Below are 21,826 nucleotides of genomic sequence, written 5' to 3' on the forward strand. Positions count from 1 at the left end.
AGAGCCGAGGTAGAATCAAGCCCTTGAGTGCGCCTCTGCTTTTTTTTTCTACTGTACTCAACCTTTGGAGTTCACGCACCAGGCAAAACATCACAAACTTAAGGCGCAGACGCCGATTCGCCATTGCTCCAGGATTTTTGTTTCAGCCATTTCTTATTTTTAAATACAATGCATTCTGGACAGGTGCACAATTTTTGACAGATCCATTTGTTTCAACTGGAGCGCGTTCACTGTAACATCTACTCTGAACATTTGCAGGTGCGTCGATACTGGTTCGGGGCCCGGAACTATAACCATGTCCCTCTTTTTGGAAATGAAAGAGTTCGGGGAGGCGGCCTCATTCCTCCGCAAAACTAACTTGGAACAACTGGCAGCTCAAACTCATGCATTTGACGGTACAGTGAATTGATTTTTCAGTCTGAATTCAGTGCGCACAGATAGTGTAACTAGCAAGATGTTTAGCGGGAATTTTCTGTGTTGTTTGTGAGTTTTTTTTTGTGATACACACGTTATATTCAGGCAAAAAGCGTGTGTTCATTCCCGATGAGAAGGAGGCGTACTTGGAAGTGGAACTGAAGGATGTAGACGGGGATAAAGCCACCGTTGAAACCAGGGATGGAAGGGTAAGTGACTATTACATTACCAATGCGGTTACGATGTCTCTTATGGTGGATTTCGTTGGATATTGCCAGGAATCACCACAACATTTTCAGTCATGATGACATCATAACAGTCCTTGCAATTGACTACTTTTTGTAACAAAACCACGGATAACTTATAGGCCTACCTTGAAATTGCATTTGATGATGATGACGATTTTAATTTGAAGATTATATGAGGATGACAGCGCATTTGTCTGAATGGGTTTTGTCAGGAATGGGTCATTCTGAAATTGTGCTAGACTGTAAATGTACAAAAACATATTAAAGGAACCTATTTTTGGTAATGAAGAGCACGTATACCCTAATTAGCAAACAAAAAAGATATGAATTGATTAACTTTTTCCATTAGCATGTTTCATTTTCTAAAATCTCAGCTTGTACTCAGGTTATGCAAGTCTGTGGACTGTTTTTAAGTTTTGTGAGATATGGCACTTTTTTATTTTGCTTTGTCAACAGAGACTTGAATGATTTTTAATTAGCATAACTCTGCAGTGTCTCTGAGTTTATATTGTGTCCTTTATTTTAGCTGTTGATTGTGAAAGAGGAGGACATTCAGCAGATGAACCCCCCAAAGTTTGACATGATAGAGGACATGGCTATGCTTACACACCTCAATGAGGCCTCAGTCCTCTTCAACCTCAGGAGACGATACAGCAACTGGATGATCTATGTGAGTACTGCTGCAAACCTTTGTTAAAATCAGACTCTTGTCTGCAGGGGCGTAGCACAAGATCCTGGGCCTTATAGGCAGTCCTGATGGGTCCCCATAATAAATATAATAAAATATATTCCAGACTTTTCAAAAGCCCTCCCTCCCCTTGGGGCCCTAGTAATCTGGTTTTACCCCCAGTCCGATGCCCCTGCTTGTCTGGCTCAGAGCTCAGACTCCCCTCTTTTCAATTTTAACAAATGTTACATTTGTTTTTGAACTATATTGGGTTGAGTTTATTTAGAATGTAGGCCTATGTGTGAATTGCCTCTCTGATCACCTGACATGTTTACAATAATGATTGTGTAAAACTCTTCCTCTCTCTCTCTCTCTCTCTCTCTCTCTCTTTCTCTCTGTGTGTGTGTTTGTGGTGTGGTGTGTGTGTATGTGTGTGTGTGTGTGTGTGGCGTGTGTGTGTATGTGTGTGTGTGTGTGTGTGTGTGTGTGTGTGTGTGTGTGTGTGTGTGTGTGTGTGTATCTCCTGCAGACGTACTCAGGTCTGTTCTGTGTCACAGTAAACCCGTATAAGTGGCTGCCCGTCTACACAGCTACAGTGGTCGCGGCTTACAAGGGCAGGCGCCGCAATGAAACCCCTCCCCACATCTATGCCATCGCTGACAATGCCTACAATGACATGCTGCGAAGTGAGTCCCCTCCTACGGAAATGCCCACTGTGCTCTTCAGGCCTGGAGGTGCCACATTAGAACGCCTGTTGTAAAAAGAACCATCTAAAAATCTAAATCTGTTGTGTTCTATTTCTCCAGATCGTGAGAACCAGTCTATGCTCATCACGTAAGTGGACTTAAGTGGGCTTTCTGTAGGTCCCATATTCTTTTGCCGCTAAAACACATTTTCTGTTCTTCATACCCTGAGTTTACATCTCAAAAGAAGCGAATAGTATTTTTTGATTTCTCGCTTTGGTCCTTGTTTTCTCTCTTATCTGAACTTTTACGCACTTTGGCTATCATGTCATCCACGCTAATGCTTTTTCTACCACTCCTAGCGGAGAATCCGGTGCTGGCAAAACTGTCAACACGAAACGCGTAATTCAGTATTTTGCCATTGTAGCTGCGCTTGGTGAAGCAGGTGGAAAGAAAGGAGTAAGGGCAGAAATTTTTTCCCTTTTGTGCCAGTTTTCCTCCATCATCCATTGTTTTTTTAAGTCTCATTTTTGTTGAATTATTTTTTTGTTTTGTCTTTTGTGTTTTTTACCTTTTGAAATTTTCACTTTGTCATTAACTGTTTTATGCATCACACCTTTTGGTAATTCCCTTCAAATATACCCAACTTTGAAATAACCAATAGATTTCTTTTGTCAGTCATTAGATGTTATGTTAGAGGTTTTGTTGCCCTTCTCCACAACAGTCCTCCTGTTTTTGTTTTGTTTTTCACCATCATTTTCCTCATCCCCTAATTTGGTTGTTTTTGGAAAGACCATTTGAATTTTTGGATTTCTTTTGTTTTTCATCCCAATCCTCTGTCCCTGTCTTTTAACTTCATGTGTTTTTCCTTGCCCAATCATCCTCCCTCAGAAACATACTTTTTCCATCTTGTTTTACACTTCAGAATTCAGACAAACAAACAGTTTGCTTGCAAAAACAGATATCTCCAGTTATAGCAAATATTCCTAAATCAGTTTGGTGGCTACTACCTGTAATAGGCGACACAGTAGATAGATAGATCGATAGATAGATAGATAGATAGATATATAGATAGATAGATAGATAGATAGATAGATAGATAAATAGTCTATCCACTTGATTTCAAATTCCAGGCAGGGAACTGACATTGTGATGTAATATGGACAAGTACGAGGTGGTAACACGGCCACGATGCAAAGCGAACAGAATGTGTCCTTGGAGGTAGCACAGAAGTGAATAGTCCAAAAGGGGTTGCCGGTGCATATTATATCCCCTAATATAAAATACAAAATGTAAAAAGCAATAGAAAATTAACTATACAAATTCTTAAAATGATATGAACATATCATGCACAAAAGAAAAATCACGATTTATGAGTATTGGAAAGAATAGAGATAATCTGTTTTTGCAAATTGACTCTATTAATGGATAAGACACTGTGGCAAAATTGGCCCTATTTTTTGACCTCCTTCAGGGTACTCTAGAGGACCAGATCATTGAGGCCAACCCTGCCATGGAGGCTTTTGGCAACGCCAAAACTGTGAGGAATGACAACTCATCACGCTTTGTAAGTGCACATTGGAAATGTCAAAAAAAAAGGTATGAAGACTGGACTGTAATGACAGAAATGTGTCATTAAAGTAATTTTCTTTCTCTTGTGATCTGGCAGGGCAAGTTCATCAGAATTCATTTTGGTCCCTCAGGGAAACTGGCCTCCGCTGATATCGACATCTGTAAGAGTTTAGATTTCACTTTTTACCTAGCCTATTCATTTGGTCATGTTCAGTGTTGTATATTCTTGTGTAGAAGTCTTTTTTGTCACCTTTTTCTTCTGGTATGCACTAATACTCTGTTTTAATTTTTCACAAACCAAGACCTTCTAGAAAAATCTAGAGTGATATTTCAGCAGCCTGGAGAAAGGAGCTACCACATCTACTACCAAATCATGTCCCAGCGCAAACTTGAGATGCTGGGTAAGCCAGAGTACTGCTACTGCGCACCCCTTCTCTCCAAAATCTGGATGGAGCCCTCAGTGTGTTCTGTATTGGTAATCTCTAAACTAAGTGCTCTTTATTTATACACATCCACAGATATGCTGCTGGTGTCCTCCAATCCGTTTGATTACCACTACTGCTCCCAGGGGGTGATCACCGTGGAGAACATGGACGACGGGGACGAGCTGATGGCCACAGATGTAAGAGAACAGACATAGGCGTAGCGGTGATGATTGAGTGATTGATGACGTCACACACCTTTTAATACCTTGGCAAGATCATTAGTACCATAAGCACAAATACGAGTGGGTCAACGCAATGCTTCTGCATGCCACAGGATAACCTTGTGCAGCATACTTTGCTCATTGCTCATTGCTTAGCTCTTTGACCATACAATGAAATTAAGGCCAATGGACTGTGGAGATTTGGATGTTTCAAGGGGCCCATAATTTCTAGCTACAACCTTGAAAAAAAGTGTGTGTGTTGAAGGGAGGCTAACGTTCAAGTTGAATTCATTTCATTTTAAGTCATACAAATATTTGCCCATTTGCGAATTTCAAAGGATGTCAGTTAGCAGCTAGCTCTGGACCATATGCGGGCCAGCCCCGGTGTCAGTTTCTCTATTGGCCGTGTTATTTATACTTGCATTAACACTGAGTGTCTCGCGGGGCCACTGGTGCATATCTGGTTGCAGTCACTTTGTTATTTCTGTTTATCCTCTGCCCCTCATGTTGTTTATTTATTTATTTATTTTTCTGTCGCCTCGTCATCATCGTCATATCATCTGCCCCGGGCTGCCACAGCATGCCATGGACACGTTGGGCTTCACACCCGAGGAGAAGAACGGCTGCTACAAGATTGTGGGCGCCATCATGCACTTTGGCAATATGAAGTTCAAGACGAGGCCGAGAGAGGAGCAGGCGGAGGCTGACGGGACTGAGAGTGAGGGCGGCAATGACACACACACACACACACACACATACACACACACAGTAGCATGATGCCACACACATTCATACACACACACACACACACACAGCAGCGTGACGCCACACAGCTTCATATATACACACACACACACACACACTGTAGCATAGACATATACACTTCAGGCGCATGCACGCATGCATGCATGCACACACACACACACACACACACACACATACACACACACACACACACACACACACACACACACACACACACACACACACACACACACACACACACACACACACACACACACACACACACACACACACACTACTGTATAATGCCATGACTCATCTTTCATGAAATCATGTAGCTTACTGTAGCAGCTTTTTATCTCATAAAGATATGTATGATGAAAATAAGCCAGGCATATGTCCATGATGTTCCCAATCCACCTTTGTAAAAACTGTGGGGGGGGGCAATTATCCCTTTTATAACCAAAAAAGTGGACCTTTTATAGGTTGTTTCTTTATGTTGTTTGTGTTTGCATACATACACCAGGTGCGGATAAAGCCTCCTACCTGATGGGCATTAATTCAGCAGACCTCATCAAGGGTTTACTGAATCCCAGGGTGAAGGTGGGGAATGAGTACATCATCAAGGGCCAGACTGTTGAACAGGTGAGAATATGTCATCATTTATGCAGAATTGCATTGGACTGATTACTGATCATACTTAATTATAATAGCCCTCTGTGACATTGTATCTACATGGTACAATAAGCAATAAGCAACAAGCAACAAGCCACATGCAACATGCAACATGCAACATGCATAACATTAAACAACTAGCGTAACAACACTGCTTTGTGCTTAGACACAGAAGAGTTTATAAGATCAAAGTTCAGAATCATATAAGCAAACCAATTGCTGAAATACAGAGATGTGCGTACCGAGAGGCAGCTGCCTCAATAGGTTCAACTTGTCCCTTGCCTACCAGGTGGATGTAAACAAAGCTATATATAACCTAGAATACGTCACATGAAAAACGTTAATTGATGTTCTGTTGTTCACTGATATTTAGTCTGTTACACTGTGTGTCTGTTACACTTAATTGGACAGTTTTAGGAGATGGAGGCATACAATTAATAGTGCACAAATAAATATGGTTTATGAGCAATATACATGATGAATATTTGTAATTGCAATATTGTTGATTAACATCTCTTAATATATGTATCTGTAGGTTTACTATGCTGTTGGCGCATTGGCCAAAGCCACGTACGATCGGATGTTCAAGTGGATAGTGGACCGTATCAACAAGACTCTGTACACAGCCCTTGCACGCCAGTTCTTCATCGGAGTCCTGGATATAGCGGGATTTGAAATCTTTGACGTATGCACTGCAATGGCATTTTTTCACTCTTTACATTCCATGAATTTATGAAGGAGTAGACTACTATTCAGCATTTCTGATGTAGTGCCTTGTTCATCAAGCTGCACACAATTAGAATAGAAGAGAATAGAGAATTTACATTTACATTTTAGAGAAGTACATTTATATTTACATTTTACATTTACAGTAGAGTCTTGCATGCAACTAATTAGTAGCAGTGTCAGATAGCCAAACAAATTCCAAGAAATTGTTATTAGTGGTTGTTGTCTGTTTTCTATAAACCCTTTCAAGAGAGTTCCATTATCAGCATCATAGTTGGCCCCACAAGTTGTTTTTGTTTTTATTGTTGAAAGGGTCTATAATAACCTTTTTCATGTATTTACCCCTCTTCTTCCATCATTTCCTCCTTATTCCAACTAGTTCAACAGCCTTGAGCAGCTGTGCATCAACTACACGAATGAGAAACTGCAGCAGTTCTTCAACCACCACATGTTCATCCTGGAGCAGGAGGAGTACAAGAGAGAGGGCATTGAATGGACCTTCATAGACTTTGGCTTAGACCTGCAAGCATGCATTGACCTCATTGAGAAGGTGTGCAAGGATTCCTAATTTGATTGATTGATTGATTGATTGATTGATTGATTGATTGATTGGTTGATTGATTGGTTGGTTAATTGATTGATTGATTGATTGATTGGGAGAGAAATTAAACTCTGTTAAATGTGTTTTTGTTTTGTCTGCAGCCTATGGGTATTTTATCAATTATGGAGGAGGAGTGCATGTTCCCCAAAGCAACAGACAACAGCTTCAAGGCTAAGCTCTATGACAACCACATTGGCAAGTCACCAAACTTTGTGAAGCCAAAACCCGACAAGAAACGCAAATATGAGGCCCACTTTGAGCTGGTGCACTATGCTGGAGTGGTACGTATGTCGGAGATTATTGTAAAATACAAAATGCGAGTATGTAATGGTGACAAATACACTGACACACATGTATAATATCACAGAAGGTATTGAACCATAATACCATTCCTTATGCTCTTTCTCCAAGGTGCCGTACAATCTTTCCGGCTGGATTGAAAAGAACAGAGACCCTCTGAATGAGACAGTGGTGGTCTGCTTCCAGAAGGCCTCTAACAAATTAATGGCAAGCATATTTGAGAACTTCATAGGGGCTGATTCAGGTAGGTTTCAGGTTCCAATACAAATAAAGCATGTGAATGGCACCTAGAACTACACCCAACTATCAATCTTTTTCTTTTTCTCAATTATTTGCAGCTGGTGAGCTCAAAACTAAAGAGAAAAGGAAAAAAGGAGCATCCTTCCAAACAGTCTCACAGTTGCACAAGGTAGGCCCACCACTGCGTTGGATAGTCCAAGTAATAGCATGACTGTGTCCATGTTTTAAAAGAAGATTTGGTAGTTTAAAAATACTGTACAGAGGGCTTGTCATTGCATCTCAGTATGGTGGCTGTTTTGGTTACAATAAATGGTGAGGCTTCACTTTGGACAAGAGAGGGAGTTAGTTAAGACTTGCAGTGATGTTTAGGGAAATTAACTCATGAACATCACTTTAAGTCTGTGCTATCTCCACTCTCCCTGGCATCTGCATTTCACATGGTACAGGTAAGAGCCTGAGGTTAAAGCTAGTTAAAGCTTGTATTCAAGACATACTGTATTCAAAGATTTAAGGTTGAGCATATATTTATGGGATTCCTTTTCTCTGTAATTTGAACTTGGTTGAAAAATGGACACTGGGCTTTTGAAAAGCATGTTGAAGTGGGTGATTCTCATCATGACATCTCTCTTTCCTTTTCTAGGAGAACCTGAACAAGCTAATGACCAACTTGAGAAGCACTCAGCCTCACTTTGTGCGTTGCATCATTCCAAACGAATCAAAGACCACAGGCAAGAAGGCTCAGATTCTGGTGCTATTTCCAGTTCATATGTAGTGCAAAAAGAACTGAGTTGTCCACAAACCATTCAGGTCTAATCTGAGAACTCTGCTCTGTTTTCAGGAGAGATGGAGCCCTTCTTGGTGCTGCACCAACTGCGTTGCAATGGCGTGCTGGAGGGCATCAGAATCTGCAGGAAGGGTTTTCCCAACCGTATTCTGTACGCCGAGTTCAAACAGCGGTGAGCAGGACAACTCATACAATAATATAATTACATTACATTACATTTGGCTAACGCATAATCCCACACTCAATACATTACAATACCACCCGCAGTCCAAAATGATGCCCAATACAATATCATGACATCTGAAAGCACACAGTAGCTTCCTGTTTCTATTTGCGTCTAAATACCCTGTTTGCCCGCAATGTTGATTGGTTCCTTCTCCATCCTATCTAACATTCAAGTCAGTGTTTTTCTTCATAAAGAGTTTAACATCCATGAGTGTTTCCTGAGCTTTTTTTACTGACATCAACTGTTTGTGGTTTCCAGCTACCGTATCCTGAACCCTCTGGCTATTCCAGAAGACACTTTTGTGGACAGCAAGAAGGCCGCTGAGAAACTGCTCAGCTCCCTTGACATTGACCACACCCAGTACAGATTTGGTTACACTAAGGTATTGAATGCGCTATCGCCTTGCATGACTAAATCTTCCATATTTTAATGAAATGGTATTAGTAAGCTAGATCACTTCTCAAACGCATTGTTATAAAATGCTTCACAGAGACAGCAGAATAGAACGGACAGTAATAAACTCATCAGGTTTTAAAATATTTAGGGTGATAAAAAGCTACTATGGTGTAGGGAAAAAGCAAAAACTGTTGTTTTCTGACAATTCATGACAATTGGTCTGTGTGACTCTTTATCAACCCCACAAAATATAAATGTTGACACATAAAGACCTTGAGCCTGTTTTGTTCTTCCCCCTCTAGGTGTTCTTCAAGGCTGGACTGCTGGGAGAGCTGGAGGACATGAGAGACGAGCGTCTGGCCAAAATCATCACGATGATCCAGGCCGTGTGTCGAGGCAAGATCATGAGGATGCAACGCCAGAAGTTCCTGTTGGAGAAGTGAGAACCAGCACCACCAAACATTATTAGCTTAGCTTAACTCAGAACCTTATTCCTGACAGCACTGCAGTAATGCAGTAGCTAACAATGCAATGTTGTTGTGTAAGGGAGTCACAGAATATGATACGTTTACCAAGAAAATTCATATTTTTAATCCATCAACATTACTAGCTAAATTAAGGAACCATATACGAACAAACCATATATTTCACATAGACCTTACTATACTAAAGTTCTTATTCAAACCAGCTGCAGTGCAGTGCATGTATGTATATGTGTATATATATGTGTATATATATATATATAATTTTAGCCCACACTCATCCCACGTAAGGAAATCTTTAACACAGTGCTTATGGTGTGGTGGTTGTTTAAGCTGTTAAAAGCATCTCAGCACACACAGGCATGGGTGGTTTAAAGCACTCTGGTATTTATCACGTTCAAGTGTGTCTCTGAGGCTGCTCCATGCTGTCTCTTAATTTAATGCTTAATTTAATGATAATTCCCTGGCACTTGACGAATGTGTGAGGATTTGACCATGGGCATGTGTGTGTGTGTGTAACAGCACATTTAAGACGCGAGAAATGTCTGGCGCTATGGCGCAGCTGTGGCGTGGCGTGTGCCAGGCGGCCAGTCCACACGTACATGTATGGGCTTGTGTGTGGTCCCTGCGGAGAACGCCTGTTTAAAGCACACACACACACACACTCACTCCACAAGACCCCCGTCTGGGCTGTACTTACAACAGGAGCAGGTGTGGATGTAGAAGGTGGGGGGGGGGGGGGGGGGGGCAGTATCACCCAGTGCTCTTATGCCAGTTGTCCAAACTTCATCACCCCCCCCACACACACACACTTACACCCACCTCCCCCCACTGCCCTGTATACAAAAATAAACCCCATTCTTCTCCTAACTCCTTTGTCCAGACTGGCCATGGCTATGAACAACCGCATCCCTGGAATACCAGCCCAGGTGACAGGGGATTAAGTCCTCCTGTTTCATGGAGCTCTTGGGTTTCAGATAATCAACGACCTCTACCCAACCTCCCACTGGCCCACTGTGTGACACCATGCCAGCAATCCGGAATTGATTTACCCCACTGGGCCCGGTCGCGTCACTCGTCACACACACACACGCACACACACAAACACACACACACACACTGCTGGACAGCACAGGCCACATGACACAAAGGGCCACGTTCTCCTGTCCGTATTTGGTGTTTGGAGCACTGGGCTAATTTAGAACAATGGAGAGTTAAAGGGCAGCGGCAGTGGTGGTGGTGGTGGTGGTGGTGGTAGGGTTGCACTGTCAGCATGCGTTGCATGTCACACATAAACCCAGGGCAAGGATGGGTCAGACAAGGAAAGGGGAGAAGGGAGAGAATGTCAAAAGAGTGGAAAGAGTTTTCGGATAATGTATGGTGAACCTTGTGTAGTGTTAACAAGAGCCTACCATTACTTATCCAGTAACACACAGAAAGAAATCTTTTACAGTAGTCTGACTTAAGAAAGTCAGTGGAAATAAACTACCCCCCCCCCCCCACACACACACACAAGATTAAAATTCTTGCCACAGTGCTCAGAAATGAACGTGAAATGAAATATCACACACAAAATTAAAATATTTACTGGTAATTCTTTTTGATTGTATGGGAGCAACTACGCACAGATTTCTTTCCTTCTTGTTCTTCGCCCTTGTAATGATGAATGCCATCTCCTGTGCTCTACAGGGAGGCCATCACGATCATCCAGTGGAACCTCCGCGCCTTCTACACGGTCAAGAACTGGCCCTGGATGATCCTCTTCTTCAAGATCAAGCCCCTGCTGAAGAGCGCGGCCACTGAGAAGGAGCTCGCCGCCCTCAAGGAGGAGTACCAGAAACTGAAGGAGGCCTACGAGAGGTCCGAAGCCAAGCGCAAGGAGCTGGAGGAGAAGCAGGTGTCCCTGGTCCAGGAGAAGAATGACCTCTCCCTGCAGATCCAGTCAGTGAGTAGCCATGGTGACGAATGATGGGATACAGAATCCAAAGGGGAAATATCCATACGTTATAGAATAATATCAATACTGAATATCCTACATGGGATAACAACAGTTATAAAAAATAACTTTCAAAGGAGTCTATGACATGAATGAGAAAGTATGTAACACAATCATGAGCATATTGTTAGCCATGTTAAAACAATGTAAGAAGCTCAACAACAATGTACAATATGGAAGAGTAATTCATTATTTATTTTATTAATTGGCAGTGCTCATTGTGCTAATTGTGTCCTCCACCCTCAGGAACAAGACAACCTTGCGGACGCGGAGGACCGCTGCAACCTGCTGATCAAAGCCAAGCTGGCGCTGGAGAGCAAAGTGAAGGAGCTGACGGAGCGCCTGGAGGACGAGGAGGAGGTCAGCTCCAACATCCTCAGCAAGAAGCGCAAGCTGGAGGACGAGTGCGCCGAGCTCAAGAAGGACATTGATGACCTGGAGATCACCCTGGCCAAGGTGGAGAAGGAGAAGCATGCCATCGAGAACAAGGTGAGAGGTTTCATGATTTTGTGCTTTTCAGGTTTTTTCTAGGTTTCTCATTAGTTGTACAGAACATCAGCTACCCTTCCATATGATATTATGACAACAGATATGCCACTAACAGATGTAACAAACATTTTGAAATTAAAATAAAGAAAACATAAGGCACTGAAACAAGGTGTTCTGACTACTAAAAATTAGGTATGCACAATAATATTGGCAGAAGATGAGTATCGGCCAATAAAACTTAGTTAACTATTGGTTAATTCTAGGTAGCTATGAACATATGAACATATAGGTAGATATGAACATGTGTGTCAGCTCCGAAAAAAGATGTGTATTGGCACCCAAAATGAGTTTGAAGATTTGAAGAAATTGAATATAGGCAAAAATCCTCTCTGTAAATTCTTGAAACATTCCCTTGTTGACCCAGTACATCTCTGACATGACCGCAGGTGAAAAACCTGACTGAGGAGATGGCCGTCCTGGACGAGTCCATCCTGAAGCTGACCAATGAGAAGAAGGCATTCCAGGAGGCTCACATGCAGGCCCTGGAGGACCTGCAAGCTGAGGAGGACAAGGTCAACATGCTGACCAAGGCCAAGATCAAGCTGGAGCAGCAAGTGGACGATGTGAGTGTTTGCTTGTGTCCTCTGAGAAGTGTCGTCTTACGTCATCATGTTTCATCTTAGTCAAAAATAATACTGTATTTAGAAAAATATGGCTATATATCAAATTGTACATTAACACCAAATATTAAACATACACAAAGTATAAGAAGGAAACAAGTTTGATTTGATGATTTTGTTCTTATTAAGGATAACTGGTAGAATGTACTGTGAACTTGAGGGAAGCCATTGCCATCTGCTGGAATAAACTGAATTTGTTTATTTCGATTTGTTTATTTGTTGATGTTGATGGTGTCTGCAGTTGGAGGGTTCTCTGGAGCAGGAGAAGAAGGTCCGCATGGACCTTGAGCGTGTCAAGCGGAAGCTGGAAGGGGATCTCAAGATCGCCCTGGAGTCTGCTGCAGACCTGGAGAATGACAAACAGCAGATGGACGAGAAACTCAGAAAGTGAGTGTCTAGAATATACAGAGACTATCCTTGACTCCTTTTTGAAATGACCTGAAAATGATTTTGAAATGATAATAACCATGTCATTAATATTATGTTAATGCAGATGTCAAAGCTGCTCATTAGCCTGCATTCATATATGAAGATTTCCATGCAGTTTCCTAAAGGTAGCACTCTTTGCTTTCATGCAGGAAAGACTATGAAATGACTCAGCTGGGCTCTAAACTGGAGGATGGGCAATCCCTGATTATTCAGCTACAGAAGAAGATTAAAGAGCTGCAGGTATGTACTGCACTGTTCCCAACTCCCAACCAGAGCCCACCTTGCCTGTCGAAACACTGAACTGGAAATAGATGTGTAAGATCTGCTTGTTGCCACTCTGTCTCTGTTTATTAAAGTCTGCTTAAGAAGCAGCTATTTCTCACTGGCTATTAGGACAGATTAAAGTAATAATGATTCAGTCCCAACAAGAGTGAAAAAATTGTCTTTGGACAAATACATCTGCCAAATGCTTTGTGCTTCAGTTCCAACTTATTATTGAGCTGCTTATTAAACTCAAATGAGTATTTTACAAATAGTTCCACTTGATCAATATTATGATTCCATTTTCATTTATGATTGTGGTAGAACCTTTAGTGAAATAGTGCTTGTGTTGATTCTTCTCTGTCTCCAGGCACGTATCGAGCAGCTGGAAGAGGAGTTGGGCGCGGAGCGTGTGGCGCGGTCCAAAGCGGACAAGCAGCGCTGCGAGCTCTCCCAGGAGCTGGGCGAGCTGAGCGAGCGCCTGGAGGAGGCCGGCGGCGCCACGGCGGCGCAGATCGAGATGAACAAGAAGCGCGAGGCCGACTTCCTGAAGATGCGGCGCGACCTGGAGGAGGCCTCGCTCCACCACGAGGCCACCACGGCCACGCTGCGCAAGAAGCACGCCGACAGCGTGCTGGAGCTGGGCGAGCAGCTGGACAACCTGCAGCGCGTCAAGCAGAAGCTGGAGAAGGAGAAGTGCGAGGCCAAGATGGAGGCCGACGACCTGGCGTCCAACCTGGAGCACATGGCCAAGTCCAAGGTGAGAGAGGGCGAGGTGTGGAGCGAGACATGGCCACATAATCACTCATAATCAGAGGCAACCTGAATACTGTATGTCAGGTGGTTTAGCACAGCCAAGGGGTCCTGGAATATGGCAGCCAGCTCAAGAGATTATAGAGGCCGCCATTTTTCATGAAGCACAGTTTGTAGCAGTAGGATCTGTTGGAATGAAGTAAAGACAGCAACAAATGAGTTCAATCATTTACCATTGCTTCAGTATTATGACTCAAGAGAAAAAGAACTCCAGACAGCTGAATGGCTTCCTTCTCTCCTCCTCTCTGTCTTCTCCCAGATGGCCATTGAGAAGATGTGCAGGCTGTGTGAGGATCAGCTGACCGAGGCCAAGGTCAAGATTGATGAACTGCATAGGCAGCTCATGGATGCCACATCCCATAAAGCCCGATCCCAGACTGAGTGTGGTGAGCTATACACCTACACAAGGCTCCCTTGTGAACTAGTCAATGCAGTTCAAAGAACATAAATGGTGGCCTGTATAATACAATTTCACTTAGTTAACCGATTGAATACAATTCTTAAGATAAGTTTAGAATTTTAGAGTTTTTGACATGTTAAAGTTAAATTAAGTTTTACTATTCAAATGGTAAATGGAGTGCATTTGTATAGCACTTTTCTCCAAAGTGATTTATAGTTTACCCGTTCATACACACCTTCACACATGTAAGCTTTAGAGTTAGTATTGACTGTCTCTCTCTCTGATCAGCTGAGGTGACGCGTAGGTTGGAGGAGAGGGAGGTCCTGGTCCTCCAGTTGCAGCGCACCAAGCACAACTCCGCCCACACCGTGGAAGAGATGAAGAAACATATGGAGGAGGAGAGCAAGGTCAGAGGTCAACTCGTCCCCTTGGAATTCTACAGTATCTACATTCTGAGTAGCTCTGAGATGTTGAGCTTTAAAGTTTTAGGATTCCATAGAGTACTGATAGGTAAAACAAAGATATAATGTCCAAAAATGCATGCAACTATCTAAGAATCACCTCACCTCACCTTCTAAAGTTGTCACAGAATACGAATATGTCAATAACTCAATTTTGACAAAAATGGCAGATAGAACCTTATAATTCTAAGGGGACGAACTGTATTAGAAACACACAGACTCTCTTAAACACTAACTAACACTGAGTTTTAACACAAGCAGTTGGCTTGTGATTGTCATTTCATATGGCAATTAAATCAAATATTGGCCTACTACACCTCACTGTTTTTCATCATTTTGAGATATTTGTACACCTAAAGATTGCTAAATCATATGGAATGGCAATATATATCTAAGTAGACTTTTTCACATTTTGCCTCCATGTTATATTTCCGGTCTCATTCCGCTGGTTCAAAATGTTATTTTAATTCATATGTCGGTCTGTTTATGACTCCTATGTTTGTGTGTGATTATTTTGTTTTGAATCTATGATCTTCCATGTCAAAAAAAGAAAGGCATTGTTAACGATGGGCACAAAATAATAAATAATTCCTCCACTTCATTGCGCCCCACCTGCCATGTCTCTGTGCCCCACTAGTGGGGGCTGCCCCACACTTTGAGAACCACTGATCTAGCTATTATCCTGATTAATCTAATTTGTCAGGTATTTGGCATACAGTACAGTAAGACAGTGTAAGCTACTCTTCCTCACATTGTCCTGTGTATCCATCAGGCAAAGAATGCCCTGGCTCATGCGCTGCAGTCCTCCCGCCATGACTGCGACCTGATGAGGGAGCAGCTGGAGGAGGAGCAAGAGGCCAAGTCGGAGCTGCAGCGCGCCCTGTCCAAGGCCAACACCGAGGTGGCCCAGTGGAGAACCAAGTACGAGACCGATGCCATCCAGAGGACCGAGGAGCTGGAGGAGTCCAAGTAAGAAGAAGCACTACTGGATAACTTTTAACATGATAACATTTATTGCAGTAATTTAATCCACACTAACAAAGAAGTTGATAGTCAACAGCACTTAAGTCTCTGGAAATGCATACATGTGACATTGCTGTTTAAGTCCATCTGAACTGCAGGAGCGAGAGATTTTTTTTATCAGTGTTTATAATTGCCATATTTATAATTTTGACAATTATAAACACTGATAAAAAAATTCTCTCATCTCAATGTTTTACCAACAGATACATTAGAGTTGCCTGTAAGCCATATAAATACCTCATATTTAGCAACCCATTTTCAAAGCCTGACTTTGTCCACAGGAAGAAGCTGGTGGCTCGCCTGCAGTTCACAGAGGAAACAGTGGAGGCCTCCCATGCCAAGTGTGCCTCTCTTGAGAAGACCAAGCAGAGGCTCCAGATTGAGATCGAAGACGTGATGGTGGACCTGGAGCGCTCCAATGCTGTGGCCACTGCCCTGGACAAGAAGCAACGCAACTTTGACAAGGTCAGTGCAGGAGTGTGTGAATAGACAACAAACGCATTAGTATTTTATGACTTTACAAATATTTGCAGAAGAGGACGTTGTGATTCTCTGCATTCTAAGTACGGTCATAAATTGGCGTTCATTTGGTCTGAAAATGACTCATTTTTACCCAACCCCAAAAAGTGTAACATCTATATACTGCTTTCATAGTTGGTCATGGTCATACAAACAGCTAGCATGTCCATTTTGATCTTGCCACCAAACTTACCTTGCCTCACCGTGTGTTGCTGTGGTGACTGAAGAGTGTGTTACCTTTCCCAGGTGCTGTCGGAGTGGAAGCAGAAGTACGAGGAGGAGCACACGGAGCTGGAGGCGTCCCAGAGAGAGGCGCGTAGCCTCAGCACCGAGCTCTTCAAGCTCAAGAACTGCTACGAGGAGGCGCTCGACCACCTGGAGACGGTCAAACGGGAGAACCATAACCTGCAGGGTAAAGTCTCATCCACTGCACAGGACTATTTCATATGATTGGTTTGGGAATTAGCCAAAAAATAAAAAAGGTATTTTTTTGTTATTACTAGTTTGTGTTCTACACTTTAATAGAATGGCGTTTGGTGATGACATTTGGTGATTTTAAAGATGAATAATGGCATCTACAAATGACCAATTATGCCACCCATACATCAGAAAACTTTAACAAGATTTGGGAAAGATTCTTGAAAGATTGGAGTCTAATGCCCCCCATTCAAGCTTTTCTCAAAAGACTACAATCTTTGAAGAATCTTTCCCAAATCGTGTCAAAGTCTTCTGGTGTAAGGATGGCTTTAGTGACACGATATGTGTGCCCACAGAGGAGATAACGGACCTTGCTGACCAAATCAGTCAGGGTGGAAAGACCATCCATGAGCTGGAAAAGACGAAGAAAGTGCTTGATGTTGAGAAGAGCGACATACAAGCAGCACTGGAGGAAGTAGAGGTACGTTCTGACTTCCGTCTCATACGACATCAAGGAAGGATAATGAAAAACATATTCTGCCAGAAATATGTATTATCTTACTTTACACATTTGTGATGGGACCTGGGGAAAACCCATCACATGGTGAAATTTTACCAACTTCACCAAATCCAGGATGTTGCTAGGATTGTATCCAGGATGTTGCTAGGGGACGGTCTCCAGGATATTACTAGGGTGGTATCAGAATCTTAAGTTGGTGAAATTTCATCAGAGTGGGTTGAAACGGAGCAGTAATCAAGGATTTTTGATTTCACCATGTCATGGGTTTTCCCAGATCCCATCACATTTATTTAATGGATTGGTTAGTATCCAGGGAAGTAGACTGTGGCACATGTTCACAACTCTGTGACTGATTGTTTTCCAATCTGTCTTGGTTTTTATGTAAATTCAGCCTTTTTTTTAATCTTTTCTGTTGATCCAGGGTAGCTTGGAGCATGAGGAGAGCAAGACCCTGAAGATGCAGTTTGAGCTCACTCAGTTCAAGACTGAGATTGAAAAGAAGCTGACTGAAAAGGAGGAAGAAATCGACAACCTCCGGTAAGACACCAAATGATAACAAAAATAAATTGTGCTAGCATCCAAAGTACTGTTTACACGTTAAAGCAGTAAAGCAGTGTCAAGCAGCTGCTCAGTGTATTTTAAAAAAACAAACAAGCATCTGAATATGATCCAGAAATATTTTTAACACTCTAAATCACCAAATTATCTTACTGTCTTTATCAGTTATTGTTAAAATGCTTAAATGTCCAACAAAAGAATACATGTAAATGATTTCATTGATCTGTTTGGCCTTGCAGACGCACCCATCAACGCATAGTGGAGTCTATGCAGCTCACCCTGGATGCGGAGCTCAGGTCTCGCAATGAAGCACTGAGGCTTAAGAAGAAGATGGAGGGAGACCTGAACGAGATGGAGCTCCAGCTTAGCAACGCCAACCGCCAGGCTGCCGAGTCCCAGAAGGTGGTTCACCACCTCCAGACCCAGATCAAGGTGAGAGTGCCAGGGTTACAGCCAAGCATGACTAATCACAGAGGCAAGATGGTGGAAGAAACACACTAGTGTGAGCAACAGAGCAGGAGAACTATTATTGTGAGGCAAATCATATGAAATTACAACTTAATTCAGTTGGTCTTTAGTAGTTTCTCAGCTCTCTGAATTTGCAAATTAGTACAGCTGTTAAACGAGACTGTAGATTTAATCCATGAATAATCACCTATTGTATTGGAGGAGATTAGCAGTTAGCAGTGGTCATTTTTTTTGTTATATTACATATCAAAAAGCATATCTGCATATGAGCCTAAAGCTTCACTCCTCTTGACCTTTGACCGATCAGGAGCTGCACATAGAGCTGGACTCAACCGTCCACCAGAACCAGGAGCTCAGAGAGCAGACAGCTCTGACAGAACGCAGGAGCAACCTGCTGGCCGCTGAGGTGGAGGAACTACGTTCCGTCGTAGAGCAAACGGACCGTGGACGGCGTCTAGCAGAGCATGAGCTCATAGAAACCACGGAGAGAGTCAACCTGCTGCACACACAGGTGAGTCCACCAGCTCAGCTTCACATGCAATACATTCATTGCTACTAAACATACTTATTTATTTTTTATAATATTTTTATATTTATAATTTATCACATATGTAATATTCATATATTTTAATGTATGCTATACTATAATTATATGGCCAGTTTCCCATTCATGGATCAAGCCAAGTCTTAAAGTAAATGCTTTTTTTCAATTACGATTTTCATTTTCTAGGCATGTACGGGACACTAGCTCATAATCTGATTAAAGAAATGTTTTAATGGCCTTTGTACAGTAGGTAGTACACATTTGTTAAAGACAATTCCAACTCTTACTGTTGTTTGTTGAAAAGTGAACTGATTCAGGAGCCTTCAGATACTGAAATAATGCATTATTCACTTGTCCTTGGTTATTCAGAACACCGCCGTGTTGAACCAGAAGAAGAAACTGGAGACTGACCTCAAAGTGCTGGTGGGAGAGGTGGACGATGCCACCCAGGAGTGCAGGAATGCTGAGGAGAAAGCCAAGAAGGCCATCTCAGATGTGAGTACTGGTCTCTGGTCTAATGCACAGCATTAGTGGACGGCACATGGCTGCCACCATCAGGGCAAAGTGTGGAAAGACACCACTGTTGAGAACATCCCGATTGTTCCGACTATTGTTCAATTCAATTTGATTCGGTTCAATTCAGTTCAATTTTTATCTCACACTCACAAGAAGGTCCATAGCATAGAAAGCATAGTCAACTTGAAATGATAATAGTGATACATACATACTGTATAAATGCATGCTTTACATTCTGAGAAACACAATTTTACTTACTTTCTCTCGACTGTCCCAAACCCAGGCAGCCATGATGGCTGAGGAGCTGAAGAAGGAGCAGGACACCAGCTCTCACCTGGAGAGGATGAAGAAGAACATGGAGCAGACCGTTAAGGACCTGCAGATGCGTTTGGACGAGTCTGAGGAGATCGCCCTCAAGGGAGGCAAGAAACAGATGCAGAAGATGGAGTTTCGGGTGAGGAACCAGTCAGAAGCCGGACTTAAATCTTATATCAATGCTGAAGGTTAGAAGGTGGATCCCAGGCTAAATCCTGTTGTGTGTGAAATGCTGTTTCTCCTAGATGAGAGAGCTGGAGAGTGAACTGGACTGTGAACAGAGGAAGTCTTCTGAGTACCAGAAGGGCATACGCAAGTACGAGAGAAGGATCAAGGAGCTCACTCATCAGGTACTGATGCCATGCATTTGATTAGAACAGCTACACACACACAATGCAATGTGCCAAAGTTCAATTAGTTGGTTTTCATTATTGTTTATTTCCATGCTGGACATATAACAATGGGTCAAAGGAACTTTGTGAAAAAGTGTTTCATTAAAGTGTGCTCATCAATTCATGTATGGAGGAAATTTCATTACCTGACACTTTGCCATCCTTTCTGCAGACAGATGAAGACAGGAAAACCCTGCTGAGGATGCAGGACCTGATCGAAAAGCTGCAAACCAAAGTGAAATCCTACAAGAGGCAGGCTGTGGAAGCAGTAAGTGTCCACTGTACAAACTGTCCACTGTTCAAAGGGGTTTCCTCTCTGGATCCTTCAGTGACCAGATTGGTATTCTTTTAGACAGTCACAGAGAAATCCATAAAACATCAAGAAAATGAACCTCTACACAAGTCCTCCTCACCAGCTGGTCTGTGGTCTCTACTACACAGTATACAGCTTTCTCCATTAACATGCATGTCCATCTATGGCCACCAGGAGGAGAACATGAGCAGCAACATGACAAGGTTCAGGAAAATTCAGCACGAGCTGGATGACGCCGAGGAGAGGGCCGAGATGGCCGAGACTCAGGTCAGCAAGCTGCGTGTGCGCAAGGAGCAGGTCATAGTGAAGGTAAGCTCCAAGCACAGAGGTTGGTCACCCGCCACCTAGTGGACCACAATCTTTAGGTCACACTTTACTTGGATGGTCTCCTGTAGCCTAGACAGATCTACAGACGCTCATATTAATAAACTCACTCTGTTGACAACAATTTGTGGCTAAGGTGATGGTCAATAATTGTTTAACAGCCATTTTAAAGACTGAACTTGAATGTCATCAAACCCTCTGTAAGGTCTAAGGCAGACTATCCAATTAAAGTGTTAAGTCTTGTTGATGGTGTCTTTGTTCACTCAGATGGCCAAAGAACGGGTGGACTGATATGATTTGTCTTTGCAGATCACAGAGTGAACTGAAGCAGCGAGTTGACAGCTAACGCCCTGAAGAAGTGATGTAACAACCCTGCAAATGTATTTAACAGTGATTCTTAATCTGTACAATCTTAAAAACAGCACACTTTGTGAAGATGTCTTGAGTGTACTTTTTTGTCCGTGTAGATTTTTGCCTTTGCTTAACTGCAGTGAAAGAGTAGAGCAAGCAAACTCCACCAAAGACTTGTGTTAAGACGTTGAGGTGCCGCTTGGAATTTACTTTTGAGAAAATGCAACCACAGTGTTCCATTGGACTTTGATCTTGTGTAGTGTAACTGAAATAGATAGCAAAGTTCTAGTAGTTGCAGTTTCATTTATGAAAAAAAAAGTGAAACTTAGTGCATGTTAGTCACTGAGTTGCCTAAAAACTTAATACAGAGAAACTTAAAAACCCAAGGTGTGCAATTTGATGTGATTCTGAAGGTAGCTCATGCCATTCATGGCATGGGTACAGTATCATGTGGTACAAAAGGTCACCAAAATCTGTATTGTGCTGTGGGAAATATCTTGCAGGCATACCAAACAGAGTGCAAATATTTACCCCTCACCAGCTGTCCATGAACAAATAATAAACCCTGTATTCACCATCTGACTATTTATCATTTTTGGTTCACATGAGAAATCTCAGGCACTGTACCACGTA

The 21,826-nt window shown here is 42.5% G+C and overlaps 1 protein-coding gene across 1 annotated transcript; it reads left to right on the forward strand.

Moving 5' to 3' along the window:
* Window positions 1-68: 68 nt before the first annotated feature.
* On the forward strand, window positions 69-21,770 carry LOC143115062 (myosin-7-like). The gene is made up of 42 exons (XM_076276922.1): window positions 69-395; window positions 520-623; window positions 1,189-1,332; window positions 1,859-2,015; window positions 2,136-2,163; window positions 2,375-2,471; window positions 3,487-3,579; window positions 3,682-3,745; window positions 3,887-3,985; window positions 4,103-4,206; window positions 4,810-4,948; window positions 5,501-5,619; window positions 6,185-6,334; window positions 6,755-6,925; window positions 7,078-7,257; window positions 7,388-7,520; window positions 7,615-7,685; window positions 8,157-8,244; window positions 8,355-8,472; window positions 8,785-8,908; window positions 9,225-9,361; window positions 11,094-11,349; window positions 11,647-11,889; window positions 12,336-12,512; window positions 12,811-12,956; window positions 13,148-13,238; window positions 13,630-14,019; window positions 14,332-14,458; window positions 14,761-14,879; window positions 15,706-15,902; window positions 16,238-16,421; window positions 16,722-16,887; window positions 17,249-17,373; window positions 17,834-17,949; window positions 18,210-18,402; window positions 18,746-18,949; window positions 19,352-19,477; window positions 19,782-19,952; window positions 20,059-20,163; window positions 20,378-20,473; window positions 20,693-20,827; window positions 21,152-21,770. The coding sequence occupies exons 1-42, from the start codon at window positions 296-298 to the stop codon at window positions 21,161-21,163; spliced, it is 5,799 nt and encodes a 1,932-aa protein (XP_076133037.1). The 5' UTR covers window positions 69-295; the 3' UTR covers window positions 21,164-21,770.
* The last annotated feature ends 56 nt before the right edge of the window (window positions 21,771-21,826 follow it).

This window comes from Alosa pseudoharengus, unplaced genomic scaffold (assembly GCF_046254945.1).
Source record: "Alosa pseudoharengus isolate Yale_2024_CS ecotype anadromous, Long Island Sound unplaced genomic scaffold, YU_APseudo_1.1 YU_APseudo_1.1_scf_9, whole genome shotgun sequence".
NCBI classification, from domain to species: Eukaryota; Metazoa; Chordata; class Actinopteri; order Clupeiformes; family Clupeidae; genus Alosa; species Alosa pseudoharengus.